General features: G+C 39.8%; 1 protein-coding gene across 4 annotated transcripts in view; it reads left to right on the top strand.

The window, feature by feature from the left end:
- FBXW7 (F-box and WD repeat domain containing 7) overlaps window positions 1-22,017 on the top strand; it is a 200,450-nt gene that overhangs the window by 21,015 nt on the left and 157,418 nt on the right. The window contains exon 2 of one of the 4 annotated variants that reach the window (XM_084856266.1): window positions 11,312-13,171. The exons of the other annotated variants lie outside the window; for them this stretch is intronic. Within the exon in view, the coding sequence (XP_084712392.1) occupies window positions 13,016-13,171 (156 nt within the window). The 5' untranslated portion in view covers window positions 11,312-13,015. The remainder of the gene's footprint in view (window positions 1-11,311; window positions 13,172-22,017) is intronic. 4 annotated transcript variants of the gene reach the window in all.

Genomic DNA, 22,017 nt, shown 5'->3' with positions numbered 1-22,017 from the left:
AAACTGTTTGGATTCATGCAGATATGTGTAGTCCATCTTGGTACAGAGGTTAGCACAATCCTAATTGGGTATATATGCTTTGTCTGTTTGGATGAGGAATGTGGCAAATTGGGGGGGGGGGGGTTGTGGGGCAGAAGGACTTGGCCATGGTAGAGATCCTGCTTCTCTGCTTGAAAAATGCAGGTGTGGATATGTTTATCAAAACAGCTCTCCAAATCCTTGAACTGCAGCAGTAAAAGGGCGGTGCATGTGCTTACATCTCAAGCTGCTTAATATCAGCCAGAATTGTACCACAGAGACTCGGTAGTCTTACTCTGTGGGTAGAGAGTGGCCTGCTTTTTGATGTCCTGTTGATTGTCTCTGGGCCAGGTCTCAGCTGAGCAATGCTTCTGAAGTGAGTAGTGGTGGAAGCACAATCATGCTCCTTTTCCTTGCCAGACTCTCAAAGTTTCCTTTAAGGCTCAGTGTTCAGCCAATCTCTTATTCTGAAATAAATTGCAGAGCTTGACCTGAGAGAACAGCAGAGAAATAAGGAGAGGGGTTTCCCCTTCCTTCCGGCTTATTCCTCTCACCTATAGGAATGTTTGCGCTGTTCAACGGTATAGAATGTCATGTCAGTCATTATATACAAAGTTCATGAATTGGATTTGTGTGTGTGATAAGCATTTCAGTGAGCCTATTCTGTAATATTTCTGAAAAAGGGGGAACTAGTTTCTGGATTAGGACCTATATCTTTTGTCTAGTCTATGGATTAGGACCTATATCTTTTGTATCCTTTTGGTTTTACCAAGATAGCTGGCCAATTGTGTTAATGTACAAAGAGAACGTAAACTGTCTGCTCTGCAGTAATTGTAATATCCATTAGTTCTAGATCAACTATCATGGGCTGAATCCAGAGACACCCATTTGTCAGTGGAAGGGCTCCTGTTGACAGAGGGAACTGGATCCAGCAGAGACTCCATGCTGGGGGAAGGGGCTGGGGCAGCAGTTTTTGTCGGTTCCTCCTTCTCTTTACAGTTCCCAGCGCCACTTCACACGTTGTTCTGGAGGATCTCCCAACTCTCTAAAGCAGATTTTTGTGGGGTATAGGGTGCAGCAGGACTGAGGGGGAATCAGCAGAAATCTGATTTAAATTTAAATCAAACAAGGAGGGGTTGTCCGGCTGGGTCCAGGAGGTTGTAAATTCCTCCTTGAGAGAGGGAGTGGTGCCTGCCGCTTTAAAAGAGGCAGTAATTAGACCACTCCTGAAAAAGCCTAACCTGGACCCAGAGGATGTTAACAATTATAGGCCAGTGGCCAACATCCCCTTCCTGGGCAAGGTGCTTGAGCGGGTGGTTGTAGGACAGCTCCAGGCACTGTTGAATTAAACAGATTATCTAGATCCATTTCAATCGGGCTTCAGGCCTGGTTTTGGAACGGAAACTGCCTTGGTCGCCCTGTGGGATGACCTCTGCTGGGAGAGGGACAGGGGGAGTGCGACCCTGTTGATTCTCCTGGACCTCTCTCAGCGGCTTTTGATACCATCGACCATGGTATCCTTCTGGATAGGTTGTCTGGGTTAGGAGTTGGAGGCACTGCACTACAGTGGTTCCGCTCCTACTTGGATGGCTGATTCCAGAAGGTGGTGCTGGGGGATTATTGCTCTGTGCCATGGCAATTGTGCCATGGGGTTCCACAGGGCTCTATTTTATCCCCCATGCTGTTTAACCTCGACATGAAAGCGCTGGGGGAGGTTATCCGGAGGTATGGGCTGAGGTGCCATCAATATGCAGATGACACCCAGCTCTACCTCTCTTTCTCATCAAACCCAGGTGAGGCAGTGGCTGTTCTGAATCAGTGCCTAGGCACGGTAATGGACTGGATGAGGGCTAATAAACTGAAACTCAATCCAGACAAGACGGAGGTACTGTTAGAGGGTGGTTCGTCTGCCCGGCTAGGTGATATTCAACCTGTTCTGGAGGGGGTTGCACTCCCCCTAAAGGATCAGGTTCGTAGTTTGGGGGTGCTCTGGGATCCAGAACTGTCACTTGAGGCACAGGTGAACTCAGTGGCACGGAGCACTTTTTATCAGCTTAGGCTGGTATACCAACTACGCCCTTATCTGGACAGAGATAGCCTAGCTACAGTTATCCATTTTCTGATAACTTTTCATCTGGATTACTGCAATGCGTTATACGTGGGGCTGCCTTTGAAAATGGTCCGGAAACTTCAGCTGGTCCAAAATAGGGCAGCAAGATTGTTAACAGGGACTGGCCTGCGAGCTCATATTACGCCAGTACTTTTCCAGCTGCACTGGCTGCCAGTCCATTTCCGGGCCCGATTCAAAGTGCTGGTGTTAACATTCAAAGCCCATAATGGCTTGGGGCCAGGTTACCTGAAGGATCGCTTCCTCCCATATGTGCCTGCCCGGACCTTAAGATCATCATCAGCGGCCCTTCTCCGTGAGCCCCTGCCAAAGGAAGTGAGGCAGGTGGCTACTAGGAGGAGGGCTTTTTCTGCTGTGGCACCCCGGCTGTGGAATGAGCTCCCTAGTGAGGTTTGCCTGGCGCCTACATTGTATTCCTTTTGGCGCCAGGTGAAGACCTTTTTATTTTCCCAGGCATTTTAGCATTTTAGCTTTCTAAATTTTTATCTTTGCTGTTTTAAATCTGTATTTTAAACTCCTGCACTGCTGCTAGGTTTTATTGTGGTTGTATTGTTATATTGTGGTTTTAATGTTCTATATATTTTAAATTGTTTTATTGTGTGTTGTTTGGTTTTAATTTTGTGAACCGCCCAGAGAGCTTCGGCTATTGGGCGGTATAGAAATAAAATAAATAAATAAATAAATAAATAAATAAATCACCTCTCTCATTCAGTTTGTGGAGTTTCTGTTCCAAGCAAGGCTTGATCCAGCCCACATTCTTACTCTTAGCTGATGCATTGTAGCCAAATAAGACTGGAGTGACTAGAAGATGGCTCTGAATATATGTGGCTCAAGACTGTGCTATCTCTAGGTTAATGGAAAAAAGTTATCTCAGCTTGGTTAATGGGAGTCCCCATTACCAGGTGGGGAGAAATATTATATGAGTTTGCATCATGCCCAAAGCTAGGGGGACGTACCTAATGAGAAGCTGTTGTCATGTTTACCTTTATTCACTTTTTCCTTATCATGAAGCAAATGGAAACGTGGTGCTGCTGACACTGTCTCTGAAGGCGGCCTACTGCCATCACATGTCAGAGCGCAGAGACTAAATTTCATAGGGCCAGGAATAGAAACCACAAACAAGAGATTGAACAGTACCTCACCTGGTTTGGCCTGAATTGTTTTGGCCACAAAAGTTTGATGAGTGAAATTGAAAAAGTGAATTTCTTGGTAAAAGGTAGTGTTGAAATGCTGCCTCCAAGATTTCTGTAGATATCTCTGTACAGGATGCAAACTTACAAATCTTTGTGATTAGGTTAGATTGTGTTGACAAGGTTAAACTCAACTTCAGCACTCTGTCGTCTTGAAAATGTAATGTTTGTAAACTTATTGGTAATGATACCTTTAATTAAAACTTTTAAATGTTTATTTTCACTTCTTTAGTTCGCATTTTTCTTCATCTCAGGACCTGTATTTAAACTGACAGTCTGATGAACTCATGCTTTAAGGTGAACAGAAAAAAAATTTGTATCTTGATGTGTTGTAAATATGTACTACAGCCGTAACTCACTTTTGATTAATCCTTTTTTCATGAGAAATAATTTATGCAAAAGAAAATATTAGGATTTACAAGATGAAGAAAACTGCTTAACTAGAGATGTCAGAAAACTGTGCAATAGATTCAAATTAGTTCAGAGTTCTATGAATTTGACCTTTGAATTCCCCAGCAGACCAGCTTTTTCTGAGTTGCGTGGATTCCATGGACTTGTGGACCATGTTTTAATGGGTTTTTTTTGTGCAAATGCACATTTGTACAAGTGTGTATTAGAACTCATGTGCACTTTCACAAGTGTGGATTAGTGCAAATGCACATTTGGGAAGAAGAACAAAATTCTTGTACATTCCTAAAAAAAATCTAATTCTGTCAAAGAGCGGAAGACAGCACACGAAAGATGCTTGACAATCAGTGAAATGGAGATGGAACAGATTTAACAAAATCCATACACCTTTATGCTAAACCATTTCTTTTAAAAAAAGGAAAGATTGTAATGTCCTGAATCCTGACACTACAGTGTTAGAAGTATGATTTATTTTCTTAGCTTAAAACCTTACATGCTGAGAAGGGTTGTTGTTGTTCAGTCGTTCAGTCGTGTCCGACTCTTCGTGACCCCATGGACCATAGCACGCCAGGCCTTCCTGTCCTGAGCACTCTCCCGGAGTGTGCTCAGGTTCATATTCATTGCATCAGTGATGCTATCTAGCCATCTCATCCTCTGCCGTCCCCTTCTCCTTTTGCCTTCAGTCTTTCCCAGCATCAGGGTCTTTTCGAGAGAGTTTTCTCTTCGCATTAGGTGGCCAAAATATTTGAGCTTCAGCTTCAGTATCTGTCCTTCCAATGAGCACTCAGGGTTGATTTCCTTTAGGATTGACTGATTTGACCTCCTTGCAGTCCAGGGGACTCGTAAGAGTCTTCTCCAGCACCACAGTTCGAAAGCATCAATTCTTCGGCGCTCAGCCTTCCTTATAGTCCAGCTCTCACAGCCATACATTACTACTGGGAAAACCATAGCTTTGATTAGACGGACCTTTGTTGGCAAGCTGATGTCTCTGCTTCTTACTATGCTGTCTAGGTTGGCCATAGCTTTCCTCCCAAGGAGCAAGCGTCTTTTAATTTCATGGCTACAGTCACCGTCTGTGGTGATCTTGGAGCCCAAGACAGTAAAATCTGTCACTGCTTCCATTTCTTCCCCTTCTATATGCCAGGAAGTGATAGGGCCAGATGCCATGATCTTAGTTTTTTTAATGTTGAGTTTCAAACCAGCTTTTGCACTCTCCTCTTTCACCCTCAACAAGAGGCTCTTGAGATCCTCTTCGCTTTCTGCCATTAGGGTGGTATCGTCTGCATATCGGAGGTTGTTGATAATTCTCCCGGCAATCTTAATTCCGACCTCTGATTCATCCAACGCGGCATTTCTCATGATGTACTCTGCATATAAGTTAAAAAAGCAGGGATTTTTTCTTTTAAAAATGTTCATTTTTCTCTAGAAAGCAATTCTTAGTCACCTGGAATTCTTTCTTTCTTTTCTGAAATGTGCTCATACACAGCTGAAATTAAGGCTGAAAGTTCCAATTTGGCCACACACCTCAAAACAAGCAGCAGCCAGGGTGCTTGTTCTGTGACTTCACAACTGCTAATCTTTCTTTAAGGCTTGGTTGGTGAACATGGAGAGTGAGGTTTCCTGAAATAACATTTTGCAAAATCTGGAAGGCACAAATAGTATATAGTGCCATTGTGCAAGAACACAACAAAAAGAACACCAGACAAAATATTTATGCATGTTTCTATGGAAAAGAAGCTATGGAAAGTATGGGTGGTTGCTGTGAGAGGAGAAGTTGTTCAGTGAGAAATCTGTGGTGTTTGTGTGTCACGACCATTTGAGTGTTAGTACATATAACATATAAAATGTTTAGTATCCTCCAATATTGTTATTTTTATGAACATTTTTATTTTATCTCTCCTTTTTTAAAAAAGGAGTGACTGCATGGAAAAGGGCTCAAACTCTTTGGCCAGTGCCCCTCCCTGCCCCTTTTGTCTTTAGCCTTGGAAATAGCTGAGAAGGGCTTTTGTCAAGGCTGGTGAAATCTCCTCCTCCCTCATAAGGGTATGAGAAATGTCTTTAAAATAAAGGGGAACCATTATACTTGAATGGTGTAACTCAACCAATGGGGAGAGGGTTTTGCTGTGTCAGGGAAATTTGAATCTTTAAATGTGTTTTAAGATCAAATACTTCACATAGGTGCCAAAAAATCACAATGCTAACTAATGTTGAACTGCTTAATGGAGTAATACTACTGAAAGTGTAATATGAGATTTAGGAGGAATCCTTATTGGTGGTTTTTGAAAAGTGGACCACTTTCTCAAGCGAATTTAATTACTAATCTAAATATGTGATTTCAGGAGTCAAATTAATAATTCCTCTCGAGTTTGAAGGCATAAATATGGAAATGACTGACTAGGAGCAGTAATACATAAACAGATTGGCAGTACAATCCAATATATGTTTACTCAGAAGTAAGTCCAACTGAGTTCAGTGGGGATTACATCTGCGAACTACTGCAGGTTAAGAATAGTTGAAGAAATCATTCTGACCTAAAGTTACTTCATAGAAAGTTCACTGAAGAGGGTTAAAAATAAACAAAAATAATAGTAAATTCCTCTCATTTATATTTTTATATAATAATGTATTCTTGCACTAAACAATGCCGAATATAAGGGGAAAAAGTGAGGTAACTGTAGGACTAGGAGGCAATCTATGCTGCAACTTTTAAAATAATAAAACAATTGCATCTTGTGCACAGTTTGCAGAGTGTGAGGATATTTGTACCTAAAGTGAGTTGTCCTTACGTTGCAGAGAAATGTGACAGTGATTGGTCAGTGTCTGGAGAGGAGAGGGGAGATATGGGTACCTGCAGGGAAGCTTTAGCGCCCCACACAGCTCTGTTCTTGTGGCTGCTGTTCCCTACCCCTTTATCTGGAATTATCTCCTTGGCTCTGCCATGCCTTTGAATGCTTTCCTGAGACCACTTGAGCTTCCCTGCTGTCCTTGGCACCAGCCTCCCATCTTCCAGCAGACGTTAGGGAAGGAAGCAGGAACAAGTTGCTGACATGCTAGTCAAAAGCTGCTGTCCCTCAGACCTGGTTTCTGATTTTCTGTGTTTTTTTTGCCTTGGTTTGTCCCGGCTCTCTCTGAATCCTGCCTTGTTTGTTTCCTTGCTTTTCCTTCATCCAACTATGCTGTCCATGTCCCAGCTTGCCCCTGTTTTTCTCAGAACTTGCTAGTTGCTTAACCTTAATCTCCAGCCCCATCTATTCACCAGCTCCCCTTTCCCTTGCAAAAGAACTTCAAATTCTTTGAGAATCTGAATCTTGAAAGCAGAATATATTTGACTGTAATAAATGTGTGTCCTCCATATCAGTGAGTGCACCATTCTCATATCAAACACTGTTTTTAAAATTGTCTTTTTTGGTGCATGCATGCTATTCAGTTACTGCATTTCCTTTTTTAGTAGTTGCTGGACAAAAACAGTGCTTTTTAGAATTGTGCATAGATCGCAACCATGCTCCTGGGTCCCATTACACAAATGTTGGATGAATGAACAAGTGAAGCTTCATCTGTATTGTGTTAGGTCCTACATAAGGATGTGTTGCTTCACACACACGGAGAAATTGCCTTGTATTTTCACCTGTTCATGTTCATATTGTCATTTGCTATCTCTGTGTTAAACTTCCTCTAGAGATTATTTTTCGTCTCGATCTTCCTGGCTCATACTCCTAAAGTGAGGTGCTTCTCTTTAAGGCAGACACAACAGACTTGTCAAAATCATGAAAGGTTTGGGCTAAGGACAAGTCCCTTCCTGTTATTCCCACTTGATCTTCTATAAGGGCTGGAGTCAGGATCCTAGTGTTCTGTATGGAACAAGGTTTCTGTGAATGTCTATGGGTATTTCTTAGCCGTTTGTTAAAGGAGGCGTATAAAATGGATCTCATGCTGTATTTCTTGTGACTCTAAATGGGAGCTAGAGTTAGGACTAGCCTTATCATTAGGCAGGGTAATTTCAGGAGGAAACAATTTGGGGAACCCTTAAAGGGGAGCAAATTGTCCATTATTTAGTTTATTAATCTTTACCCTCATGGAGGGTGCCATTTTCATCTTCAGGCAGAATCCCTGACTGCAGTCTACTCTGCTACCACTTGGCATGATGCCATACATCTAGTATCCCTAATTCTGTTAACAAAAACAATAAGGCCTCCTTATTTTATGTAACAGATATTTCATATTGCAGGTACAAAGATTATATTGATGTTGCTCTTCTCCCATCCGATCTCATATTAACCTAACTTTCTTCTTGACATGCTAGTTTATCACTGTAATAATGCTAGTTTATTATATGTGGATGGGAAGGCATTCAGATGTACAGCCCCTCATCAACAATTTGAATAGGTACAGCCCTGCAAAAGCTGCACCAGTTCGTTCTCTCAAACATGTGTTGCCTAAGAATTACCTTATCACCTTTGGAATAGTGTTTTATTTTTGGAAGCAAATATGTGTACACTAGAAAAAATAATAATAAAAATGAGTTATATTAGGATGATTACTTGCACAAAATGTGTATATTAGGCAAAAATGCATAAAAATGCAGGTATAAGAAATATGCACAGAAATTCTTATGAATTTTCTTGTGAATGTAAAAAAAAACTTGTGATGAACTAAACTTAAGACTGGAGAAATTCTCAAGGTTTGAGGTCAACCAGATTTAAGATTAGAAAACTGAAAAACTGAGAGAAACCAAAATTGACAGATTTATCCATTCGTAGCCTAGAATAACTAAATTGAAATGGTATTGTGTGATCTTTGGTTGGCAAAGTGATTTTTTGGGCAGTTGGTTTCATCAGCAGGTAGCTTTTATTAGGATTTTAAAAAAAGTAGTTGCACTGTAATTTATGCAAATTGTCACTATCTTTTTACAGTCTTTTTATAAGATACAGAATGTTACCCAAGTCTCAAACCAGATTGGTGAAGATAGATTATTCCATATTTTTAATTGTAACTTTTGTAGACATGACAGTCATTCAGATTTGTACAAATTTAGATTGTCTGTCTTCTATTTGTTATTGCGCATATGGATTTTAGTCAATTGTGATCAGCTATTCTTGATGATGTAAGATATTATTGAACACTGTGTCTGATTTATATACAGCACTGCAGAACAATAATATGTTTTTATTAAAGGGAGACAACACATCTTTCTGGTTTTAAAAATACAAGCATATGTTTAAAAAATAAAATCCATTTCTACATCTTAAATACTTAAGAGTAATGTAGCAGTGTCGTTACTCTTTAGCAATAGTTCTTAATAATACTTCCACCATTCATAATATTATAGAATCTGATAGTACATCATTTATCAACTCAGAAGTAAGTTCCAAGAGATTCTCCCAACTAAGTGGATATAGGATTACAGCCATACAGTGCAATTGTATGCATGTCTATTCAGAAGTAAGTATTATCAAATTCAATGAGTCTTACTCCCAGGTAAGTATAGGATTGTGGCCTAAATCACATAAATTGAGTAAGGGAAAAATGAAAGACATCTAAATTTGTAGCATCAAATTCTTACTTTGCGTGCAGATGGCACTAATGGATAAGTAGCTGTTAAGATAACTATGAAATAAGGCTGCTTTCTTTTTAAACAGAATATTGTAGTTGTTTCAGACACAAAATGTACTTTGAATATGCATTTACTTTGTCTAAGGGTGCAACCCCATTGATTGCGCCCTCGATGATCATACGCCCCTGAACTTGGAGGCTTACAATCATCCTATGCAGGGCAGGTAGAATAGGAGAGGGGATCTCTGCCTCCCTGTCCTCCCATCCTGCATTTTTTTGCTGGACGGGCTTTTTTGGCCATTTAGTGATTGCATTTCGGAGGGGGAGGAAAGGAAGCTGGCAGAGGCTCAGGATAGCTCGTATCCTCGCCTCTCCAGTCTCCTCCCCTCCCTGCCCTCCAAATCACCCCCTTTTCCCCTCTCCAAGGTTGAGTTCCTGACCTAGAAAGCCAACCGATACGGTTCTTTCCGTACCAGCTGCGAGTGGGAGGGGAGTTGGATCTCCGACTCACCTTTCTGGGGGGGGGGAACTCCGAACAATCCTATGGCCCCTCATTCGCTGTCAGGGGGCCATAGGATTACTCCCTTCATGGCTTTATGAAAATCTGAAGGATTGCTTAGAACTTTGTGCAAAGTAAGAGTTTTTCTTGTAAGATCTATCTATTACAGGATTAAAATGCATACATGTCATGGCAGTTTTTCTGTACACTGAAATTCTTCAGTGATAATATCTTCCTAAAGAGTCACTTTGTTTTCTTTACTGGATGATTTGCCCTATACATGGTCTGTCACTGGCTCCATCTTAATACATTCTGAGAATCAATAGTACATTAAGGAAACTGACATGAGGTGAGGGGGGAAGCACATAAATAATGAATAACAACCTTTACTGCTAGTGTTTCATTCTGTTAAGGGCAATAATAATTTCATTGAAATATCTATGCATTTTCTTTCAAATTTAATTCAAAAAATATATACCTATACTAATTATCATCAAAAGCTGCTTCTTTGTTAGATTAAATAGGCGATTCGATATAGTCAAAGAAAAATAAAGCTTAAATTAGACCTATTGTGCATGAAATGAGAGCATTGTTCTGTGCTCCTCATTTCTTTGAGTAGTGGAAAGTTCTAGGTCAGTTTTCGTTGGAAGGAAAATAACAAATAGGCAGATTGATTAAGTAGGCACAGAAGCAAGACTGTGCTAATCTCAAAGTAATATCACTCCCCAAGCAACAGCAGCACTCCGCAACAATCCTGAGCTCCAAAAACGTAGAGCTGCTTTAGCCTTCTCTATCTAAAAGCAAATTGGCTGTTCAGTCCTCACTCAACCTGTAGGCAGCTATAGCTTCAAGTATCTTCCATTGTTTTTCTTCCTTAATAATCACAATCCTGATGGGGCATTAGTGGTTATTGACTAAAATCCAACACAAGTCCTACTTCAAATAGACCCACTGAAATGAATGGGACTTAAATTAATCATGACCAATGTAAGTTCCATTCATTTCCATGGGTTTACTGAAAGTAGGACTGATGTTTGATTTTGCCCATTGTGATGAACAACAGATATTTCCTTAAACTATTCACAAATCTAAAAAAAGGGGACTATGTGTATTTGCTTAGCAATAGTATGACATGGCTGTAATAGTATTTGTTAGGATTCTATATCTTGAGATTCTCTGAAGGGATAGTGGAGCAGGATAAATCTCACTTGGTTGAATGAGATCATAAGATAAATCTTTATGCTAAGAAAAATATTGGGAAGTTATCAGGATAAAGATGATCAGTGCACTTTAAGTCTGTATATTAATTTTTTTATTAGCTTCCTGTGAATTCCTGTCCTGCATATCGGTGGCAAGCCTACATCAGCAATAACACTTCCTTTATGAGCTCACAAATGGACTAGGCAAGACGGCAGCTGATTTTTAGAAGTTGGCTCATTTCAGAACATCTGAGTGATTCCACCTGATATTATTTTACATTTTCCCTGTAATGTCTCCCCCCCCCCCCCGGATGAATAGCTGTGTAGAATCAGCACAGGAAGAGCAAAGTCCTTGGCAATACCAGCTCAATTGCATCTGCAGATGAGGATTTAAAATTCTATGCAGCAGACAGTACCTCCAGCAGGCGAGTAAAAGGTTACTGCATTATTTGCTTGTTTGCATGCAGAGTCTTTCCCTACAAAAGGCTTTTTATTCAATTTGCATTGGTTGCTTGAATTTAAATATTACTGGAAAATGATTTAATAGCAATGTGAATATCAAAAGGGCAGAGCAAGGTTGAAGGAAGAGGCTATGCTGGCTCAGTATAGCTGTAAACCAGGGCTGGAGGAGAGGGAGGAGACAGAGCAAATATAGCTTTTGATGCAGAGTGAAAACAAGAAGTTTTGCTTAAATATGTGTGCTTATGCTGCTGTTATGCTACTTGCTTTTTCTTAACTATCTGATAAAAGGGATTCTTTAGACAACTACTGATAGCTTTATCAATGTAAGAGACAATTATTTCAAGGCAGATTATCCTGTAATCAGGTTGAGCATCTGTGTTAACATGAGTGTGCTTTCCCTCTTCAAATGCTGTAGTGCATGCTGCAATAGGACAGAAATGCACTGCTTTTAATAGCTGAAAGACAAGCATGTCATCTTCTGATATATAGCTCTTTCACTTAATACTGCTTTGGAAGCACCTGCAAGCTTTTTTGTGTTGTGTTGTGTTATTTACATTGAGAATCAAACAAGTGAAACCTTTTATTTCAGTATCACAACACAGTAGCTATGGTAGACAAAGAACAGGCAGATAATTTTATTTAGTTCCTTTCTGTTTACTTCTCACCCTCCTTTCCTTCACCTCCACTTGTATGAAACAGTTTGCAAACTTTTATTTCTAGGCTAGCTTTCCATAGGAGTTAATTTCATGTTTCCTTTACAATAATACTTTGCCATGTATGTTTTCCATTGATTTGTCCCTCCTTTAGTTGAAATTTGTCTCTTTATTAGTTAATGTTCTGGCTTGTATAAGTTTGTAGTAGTGTTATCCCTTTCCCCAAAGTTTTATATTCATAAGACAGCTTGTGACTCCTTGCCTTTAAGTTTGTTAAGCTTCAGTGGTGTTATAACAGAGGCAACATGGCAAAGTTTAGCAGTAAGAAAAACATGTCAGTCTAAGTGCAGTTGGCAGCTACCCTGTACATTAAAGTCTTAAAGGGTCAGCAGCTCTAGCAAGTCAGATGCCAGCCCGTAATCTGTTTGCTGTTGTAACTTTCAGCAATGCAGTAACAGTACTTCTTCAGATATTGAGCTGATCTTGAATAGTGTGCTTGGGAACACAGAGGGGTGTGGCTATTTTCTGTTGGCTGTTGGAAGACTGTGCTTTCAAAGCGGGAACAGGTTGGATAGAGGATATCCTAGCAGACCTGAAGTGCTACAGAAGATCAAACTGTAGTCAGTGTGTAGTATCTGTTACTTTTAAGTTGATGGCTCTCTTACAAAACAGTGGAGATAATCAAAACAGCTTGTCTTGTGAAAATATAGCTAGAAAGAGGCACTTCAAAACTGCGAGCTTTGCTTGGCGATAACGACAGTGGCTAGCATCAGCTTTGGAGAAACACCATTGTTTTATTTTTATCAGTGTTGATTTTTGCCAGGGAGCTGCAGAATGAGGCAGTCGGCCAATTTTGATTGTGTGTGGGCCAGTACCAGTACTGATTTCTTAAAGAATAAACTCATCTGATGAGCAAGTCAATGTGTGGCTGTGGCTGCAGCATTATTTCTTCTTTAATGAAGAGGCTGGGCCGTTCGACCTGCTGCTCCGATCTCCTATCTTGCAGCCATACATCAGACCGGTTGCAAAGACTATCCATCGAATGCCCCAATCAGCCAAAGAAGGTAACTATACACATTTATTTTAAAAATTTCCTTAAGGTAAATACAATGTGGAGCTGAAAATAAGACACATTTTTAAAGTGTGTTTTAGGTTTCTTGACCTTGCAGCAGCTATCTAATATCATTTTGCCATCATCAGGTTGTGTAGCAATAGAAATGTGCTGCAGTAATTGATTTTGTAATAGGATCAGGTGATTTACTGGCTGCACTGACAACCACTTGCTTGCTCTGAATTGTGGAACACTTTAATGGATGTTTCTGACTGCAGCCTGGAGTTGCTCTGAAAGTGCTGGACGTTCAGAAATGCAGTCACTTACTTGAATTAGAACCGCTTAACTTTTTCCCACTCTGGTAGTCCTATATCTATACAACAGTTATGATAATGTTTCTATTAAAATTCAGGTGGCATTCTAATTTTAAAAGTGTATATGTTGCCTTTAATGAATTAAATGTGATGAGGTTTCTTTCACGTTAAATAATCCTTCCTTTATTGTACACATTTTAAAAAAACTTTTAGACAACAAGAAAGCAAGAACTGCTGTTTTCTAATGATCGATTGTTATAATATGGATCAAAGACTTTGTTTCAATTTAAAGCATACATTCTAAACTTTAATATGATTCAGTTATCATATTAGGTTGTACTCTATTGCTTGGATTAACCTTTTGTCAAGCTTTATGACCTGTGATGATTTAATTTAGCATACAGTTGTCAAGTAAATTTAAAGAATGTTATTGATAAAACCAAAGAAGCAAACATATTTATTTTGCTTCTAGAACTTTGTTTCTATTCCCTTTCTATAAGGGAAATGATGGAATGAAATTAATCTCTCTACACATACATTTGGTAGATTTGAAGGCAATCAGCATGAGCTGCAGAAGTAACAGACGCCCAGGCCCATTCTGCTGCACTTGTAGATAAAGGCTGGGATCTAAAGAGCTACTTTAGGCACACCCAAAGGCTTGGATAGGGCCAATGGACTGTCTTGCTACTTTTCTTTGAATACCTGATCCCTATGCCATATTATAAACTCTCCTCAGTTCTGAAAGAAGTTTGCCATGCTCCATGATGACAATGCTGCTTGAGAAATAAAGGTCCAGTTCTCCTTGAATGTGCAGAGCTAGTTGAGTGGTTGTTAGGATCTAGGCCACAGTATACAACCTGCCATATGGAGAGGAATGGGGGAAATGTTTTGAGGATGTGTCAGTCCATCAGTGCAACTCACCTTTGTCTTTTCTTGCGTGGCAGAGTGACAATGATTGCAGTTATTGGATTGATGGTTTTACATCCATATACTCCAATGAACAGTCAGTGTTCTGGTAGCACCTCGTCGTATTTTTTAAAAAGTTTTGCTGAAGTTTCCAAGTCTCTGCATGATCAGACCAGCATGTGTAGATAGTTCTATGTGTATTGTGTAATTACTTTAGTAATGATAAAGTAAGGTAGAAACTGAGGCTATGATCCCAAAAGTTCCTTTAGGCGTGCAGAGAGCTGAATGTGCACACTGTGATTTTCCTGTGTGTTTATTATTTCAGCAGTTTTGTCCTGTTGGAGAGAAATTATGCTTTAATGCTCTGGAGTGTACTTGTTTGGCAGTACTGGCTTCTTTGGAAAGGGAAGGCTCAAAAACCTTGCACTTTTGAGCCTTTTGGGCTAGGGCCTAAGTCACATGGTTATATGTTGTGATGAGTGTACACATATTTAAGGCTGAATCCCACAGACATACATACATAGATGTGCTTAGGTCCCATATATTTCTAACTGTGTACTAATTTGTGGCCTCAGAATTTATAGTACTTAACATAATGACTGCTATGTATTTTTGAAAATAATAGAACTCTGAAACATAGATGCTACTACTATAGCCAAGGAAGCAATCTATGTTACTACTATAGTTAAGAAGGGTCTTTTGAGGACTACCTTTCAGACAGGGGTGTTGCTAGGGTATTTAAAGGTCTGGGGCACAGGCCCATAACACAAATTTGCATATACACACACACGAGTCTAAGCGCACATCTCGTGTGTGTGTGTGTGTGTGTGTGTGTGGTGCGTGCATGCAGTGTGCTTGCATGTGTGTATAGATTACATACATACATACATAAGAAGTGTGCACTGACCCCCTACCCCACTTCAACTCAGACCCTGATTCAGCATTTTGGAAAACATGCCACTTCTGCTCTGACCAATTTGTAGTGGGACCACATCAGCTCAGCACCAAACCTGAGTCAAGGTTTGGAAAAACGAGTCTTTATGCTTCCTGTTGACTACCATGGGAAATTAGAAAAAAAAACCTGTAACTTTTTTCTCTTGGTCAGAACTGGATAATTTTAGGCATAGTAGCCCTCTAGAAGGGGATTACACCTGCCCAATGTCGGAGAAAAAGGTGCAGGGTTTATATTTTCTTTTAAAGGGAACTGCCAATAACATTTTAATTCCTTGGAAGAATTGGATAAAAATTTCAGGATTCATTGCCCCATCAGAGGAGATCATGTCTGCCAAATTTCAGAATGCTAGCCACAAGGGTGCAAGGGTGGCCTTGACATTTTGAGGTCTCCAAAAGAGGACATACTTATCTCCCTTTGTTCCTTGTGGACCATTGTTCTGAAAGTTACAGACAACCTACAGTTGTCCCTAAGTAAGAAACCAGCAAAGTTTCAGAAGGATAGGTGCAGCAGTTCATGTGGAAGGGGAGTTGTCCATTTTTGGGGAGGGAGTGATATGCTTTCTCTTCCATTCACCCCTTCCCCAATAGTTTTTGGGTAAATTTGTATGAAAATGCACAGGTCATTAGAGGTGTCCCCAGGCAAGAAACCTGCAAAGTTTCTGAAGGATATACATGCATTCTAATTTAGAATTACTAGAATTTATTTACATTTCACCAATGTTAGCAGCAGGAGAACATGGGTGGGAAGGTGCTATTGCACTCAGGTCCTGCTTGTGGGTTTCCAATGGGCATCTGGTTGGCCACTGTGTGAACAGAATGCTGGACTAGATGGAGCTTGGTCTGATGCAGCATAGCTCTTCTTATGTTCTTAAATAGAGATTGCCTCTGAACATGTGCAGAATGTTCTTCTTTCACCACTGAGCAGTTGCATTCTCCCCCTACCAATCCTATTCTCGTCCATGCAACCATCCCTCCTCATCCTACCATCTTCCAGCAACTCTTCATAAAAACAGATGTCTTGTTTTGTGCAACTCCTCTCTATGCACAAGCTCTCATTGTATCTTCCTCCCCATAACTTCATTTGTGCCAAGACTTCACCAGGATTCAGCCAGTGAATCTGTTTTCAAAACTAGGGCTAAGTTATGGAGAAACTCTGAGCATGCATTAAGTGCCTTTCCATCACCACTGAACCAAGAGTTAACCTAACTGCCTGAAATTTGGCAGTTTTAATCAGTTCCATGGAGGATACCAAGCCTCTAAATTTCATGAATTTATCATGCAAACTAAAAAAGTTATGTCTGTTTTTGTTTTCCGAAGCAAGTCAATAGGAAAATGTTTAAAAAATGGCAATTAGGTCAGCTCAAAAGATCTGAGGCCTGTGCCCAGGTGGACCCCTTACCTAACGATTCCCCTCCTTTCAGATGTAAAAAAATGATACTTCAGTTTAAACTTCTCACTCAGTGAGAAATATTGAAATCATGGTAACATAAATTTGTATTCTATCAATTGTTAGAGAACTTCAGAAGTCTCTAATTTTGGAAGCAGAATTGCATCATATCTTAACACATAACTTGATTATCAGATACTTATAAATTTGCTTATTTCTGGAGTTTCCTGGTGATCAAATGTTTAGTTGATTATTCACCTCATTTTTAATAGATGGAATTTATTTGACAGGCTACAATCCTATACACTAAAGGTAGGCCACCTGTGGCCTTCCACATGTGTTGACCTACAGTTCTCATAATCCCTAGTTAGCATAGCCAGTGGTAAGGGATGATGAGAATTTTAGGCCAGAACATCTGAAGGACTACAAGTCACACACACCTGCCACACTTGGCTAGGAGTAAGTCCCTCTAAACACAGTTGGGCTTAATTTTATAGGAGTGTACTGTAAATGAAAAACATGCACATTATTAAAGTATTGATATAGATGTCTTTTTGGACTATTGAAAGAAGGCATATTTATTATGTTTAATAAATGTAAGCTGTCTTTATTAGAAGTGCTCTGTCTAATATTTCACTTTCATTTTTACAGTAATACAGAAATCTAAAACACCTTCAAAAATATATTGGTGCTCTTCATTCTCGGCCCATGATAAAATTATTTAAGATGATTTGCCCAAATACATGTCCAAGACAGCTGTTTTTAGCTTTGTGTTTGTATGACCAGAGGTGAATTTTGGTTTGTTAAGTGAGCTCAGTGTGAAGAAAAAGATTCCAAGATCTCTTTTGTTATCCTCGTCTAATGTTTGGATGACTGGTGTGTGTAAACAATACTATTATTAGGCCTTGGGAAGCAGATGTAGGTGGCATTTATAACCCAAGCAGTGCATCCTAGCTAGTATACAAGGATGTGTGCGAGGATATGCAACTAAAATGCACCTTAAGATTACCAGGTCTGATTGAGTAGTTATTGCTTCATGCCTGGACAAAATTTTGACATTTGTTCCTGAGGCAATTTTACAGATATTTGACAGATATTTCATGTAAAGAGAGGTTTATTGGTGATTTCCTCTTGGTTATGGAATTCCTTGGACTAGAGTTGGATCCAGACTTAGATTAGGGCATGATCCTATGGCTGCTAGACAATAGCTAGATGGCCATAGGATTGTTTGGTTTCCAGAATTGACTTCGGAGCCTGAACTTCAATGTTGGTTCCTGGAAAACCACCTTCCTGCTCCCCCCCCCCGTTGCCTCATAGGTGGCATGGATTGTCCCCGGGCTCTGGGCCCAGATGAGCAGTGCAGAGCGAGGCAAAAAGGGGTGTTCCCGTGGCGGGGATTGTGGAAGTGCCAGTATGACACTTCCTATCCATCATCTGGCCTCCCCCACTGCTCCGAGGTCCAGCAGCTAGACAGCCAAAATCTGCTGTCTAGCCACAAATGCAGGGTGGCCAAAATGTGGAGGAGAAGATCCCATCCGCGTTCCGCCCGCCCTGCGTTGAATAGGCGGTCACGTCTGAGTTTGGAAGTGGCTTCCTATCCTGATAGGATTGCTCCCTTAGTTGCTTTAGTTCCCAATTAAAATCAATTGTATCTAAGTGCAACTAAATTAGTCTGGATTCATCCTATTCAGTCCAAGCTTGTGTGCCTTTCAGAAGCATTATAAGCTGCTCTAAGGGCTGGCTGGCAGGCTTGGGATATTTTTGTGTTTGTTAGGTACTCTGTCCCTTTGATATGGGGTGGGTTATAAATTTAGAGTACTCTCATTTTATTAGTCTCCTAGTCAGGTTAATGGAGCAGAAAAGTAAAAATTCTGTTAGTCTGTCCTAAAAGTGAAAAACCCAAAAGGTGATTGATTAATTTCAAACGTATTTAAATTACATGGTTTTCCTCATCTCATCACTTAGGGAAAACAGTTCAATGTTTTGAGAATGTTTACAGTAGCAGTAATTTCCAGATTCTGTGCAGTGAGATCTGTTAGTATGTTGTGAGCCTAAACTACCCACCCACAGAAGAGTCTGTCTGGTGTGTGTCTGCATGAGTTGCAGTTCTTCCAGCCTTTCATTCTTTCATCTGTGGAGAACAGGTAATTTTGCCACATATCCACATTGGGTGTGACAGGGCCATTCAATTATTCCTGATGCAGACACACAATAAAATTGCCTAGTCTCAGGGAAAGCATGCCCAGAACTCTCATAGCAACATAGAGCAGGGATGGCTTCTGTGGGGTGGATAGGTCTTACATTCCTACTGGAAAATAAATTCTCAGGGTGCAAGATAAATGTGCTTCTAGTTCTAACTAAAAAAAGTGTGCTTTACTTATCAAAGGCTTAGGCAATCAGTATTGTTCAACCCAGGTAGCTGGAAAGCTTTGCTGGTGAAAGAGAATTTGCCGATGTGTGATTATATCTATATCTATATATCTATATCTATATCTATATTTATATATCTGAAAAGCAAAATCCTTCACAAGGCAAAAGGTCAAGTATATTCCATTTCTTTGGAGAAGTTGCAGTACAGTCTGAGGATGGAATGCTGTTCTTAATTTAAAGAAGGTAACATGCTAACGGACATTTGCTTATCCCATTTGTTGATATTTCAATTGACTATAATCTCCAAAACTTACTACAAACTGCCATTCTAGTCTCAGTATGCTGAATTCTAGACTCAGTGTGCTGAATAAATGCTATGTGGCACAGCGGCGCCACATGTTCGTTAACTGTGGTCTGACATCTACAGTCTCTACGCTATAACACAGAATGTATGAAGCATGTATTGCACAAGATACGTAAATAACATTGGCACATATTGGCCGTAGTCCTTCAGTTCATGTAATCAGAAGGTTGCTCTCTGACCTAAGTTGATCCCTCATTCCTGATATAAGTTGTCTTTTACAGCTTCTGTTTTGTCTCATTTATGTTTTCCAGATCCGTTTAATAGATATGGACATCACTGATGGTCTTGTAAATGTTTGGGATCCTAAATTGTTGACTATTGATCAGTCTTTTCTCAGATTTGCTCTGCTGTTTGCGAAATATCTGATCAGAGGAATATTAAATTGGTTTCATTTAATATTGTGGTGATGTACTTTTAGATGGTGTACGAATAGCTGGCTCTGTTCTGCAACTGTGGATACAGTGTTTCAACTCTGAACTCAGTGGCCACAGATCTTTGATTTCATTGTGTGTAGTTTTGATATTTCATAGCCTACTCTGTTCTGTTTATGTCTTATTTACAGTCCAACCTAATTTATCTAAATTTGTCTGTGAATGACTAAACATTTAAATAATCAGACATGTGTTAAATGGAAATATTGTCTATGTACAGCCCTTGTGGGGAATGTGAGGAGATACGGTTAATTTAGAAAACATACCATTGCAAATACTGTGTTCCAAGTCCATGGTGGTACTTGGCATTCATTTTATGTAGTGCATTTCAAGTGTTCAGAGTGCTTCCCATAGATTATATTAGTAATCCTTACAACAGGCCTCCAAGTTAGGTTAGTAGCATTATCCCTCTATTGTAGGTAGGGGTTGGAGTTGAGGCGGAGAGAATTGTGGATTGTCTTGGTGACTTAGTGAATTCATGGTTGAAGTGAGATCTGAATGGGGTGCTCAAGCTCATGGTCTTGGCTGCTATGCTACAAAATATCACTCCTTGTAATTGTTGCCCCTATTCAAAGCATAGCACCATGTTTTGCTGTTCATGTGAGCCCCCACCACACGTAAGGATGGGTTAATGCATTGTAACATTCATATGCCTACCTACCAGAAAGCATAATTTTGTTTTGCTGGAAGTGCCCTTTGGACATATCTATGTGTGTGCATACTTTCTTTCTCTCACTCAGTCGCACACATGTACACACAGACATTTACAACAGCAGCAATAAGCATTTATATACTGCCTTAGAGAATTTAAAGCACTTTACATGTATTACTTTGTAATCTTTACAACCCTCTTGTAAGGTAGGTCAGTATTGTCTCCGTATTGTAGAACGTTTTGAGTTTGTGACAGGATTCTACCAAAAATGGAATAGGGCATACATTTTTCAGTTGATTCCTGTTCTCTCTAACTCTAATTATGTCAGACATGTTTTCTGTTTGCTACTGTTCTGGTCACTTTAAAGTATTTTAATTTCTTTGTTAGTGTAGAGGTGATACTCAAATGTCTGTAAATAGTCTGTTTCTACTCAAATGCAGAGATATAGTACAACCTTCACCACAATCCAATTCCCTTGTGTAATAGTGGATTTTAATGAGATTGTGTATTGTTGCTAGCAGCATGGCTTCTTCCTAATGTTTCTCCAAAATTCCCAAATTGTGTGCTTGGGTATTATGTTTTATTGTAGGGTTTTAATTATTTTTTCCTTGCTCCTTTTGGTTCTATAAAATACATCATTGCTTCTACTTCCTACTCATTATCAGAGAAAAGAAGGACAGCAATTTACCTGGAACCAGTACATTTCTCAAAGCGAGAAACACTAAGAAACATCTCTGGTGAGAGCAGAGGGAAAAGAGAACAAAAAGCCTGACTAGTAGTGGTAGAGAATAGTTGTTTTTCCTTCGGAATTAAGGTTTTCATTGTATATTGTTGGAGTTCTCAAAATGTGATTTGGGCTTCCCTAAAGAGTGACTGGCAGTTTCTCTGAAAGTCATAAATAGCCTTTGTCCATTAGTGTGTATATGCCCTGATGGGACTACAAGTGGTGTAACACAGCATGGGCATCATAATTGAACTCTTGAGAATCTTTGTTTTAATGAATAGTATTTGTATAAGTCGTCACTGCTGTAGTTGCAGTATAGAGAGAACAGTCCAAAAACCAGAATATTGTTTAATCATTTTCTACATTCTTGTTCCAAGGATTTCACTTGTTCTGAATGTTGGGAGTTTTAATATCCAACCCACCAGATTACATACTCAAATAGACAAGCACTGGAAAAAGGATCACTAGGTTGGAACACAGGACAGTTGGAGTGTAGCTAGCTGGTTTGGAGGAATATGTAAAAAGGCAGATGACCCAAGTAACAGAATGGCAGGACATCAAGAGCTAGAAGAAACCTAATGAGCCTGTTGTTGGATTGTTTTCTGGAACTTCAAGCAAGAAGCATGGCTTACAGAACTTTGCCACTGTATTTGTTGATCTTGTCACTTTTAGATTTCAAATTGCTAATTCAAGATCAGAAAGTGAATTATATTATAGGTAGGGACCAAATGACCACCATTCCAAACCCTTCTGTGAG

This window comes from Heloderma suspectum, chromosome 5 (genome assembly GCF_057233095.1).
Source record: "Heloderma suspectum isolate Gila_16-S chromosome 5, 16-S_ref, whole genome shotgun sequence".
NCBI lineage: Eukaryota > Metazoa > Chordata > Lepidosauria > Squamata > Helodermatidae > Heloderma > Heloderma suspectum.
Note: the sequence above shows the minus strand (reverse complement) of the source record. Positions and strands in the feature narration are given on the sequence as shown.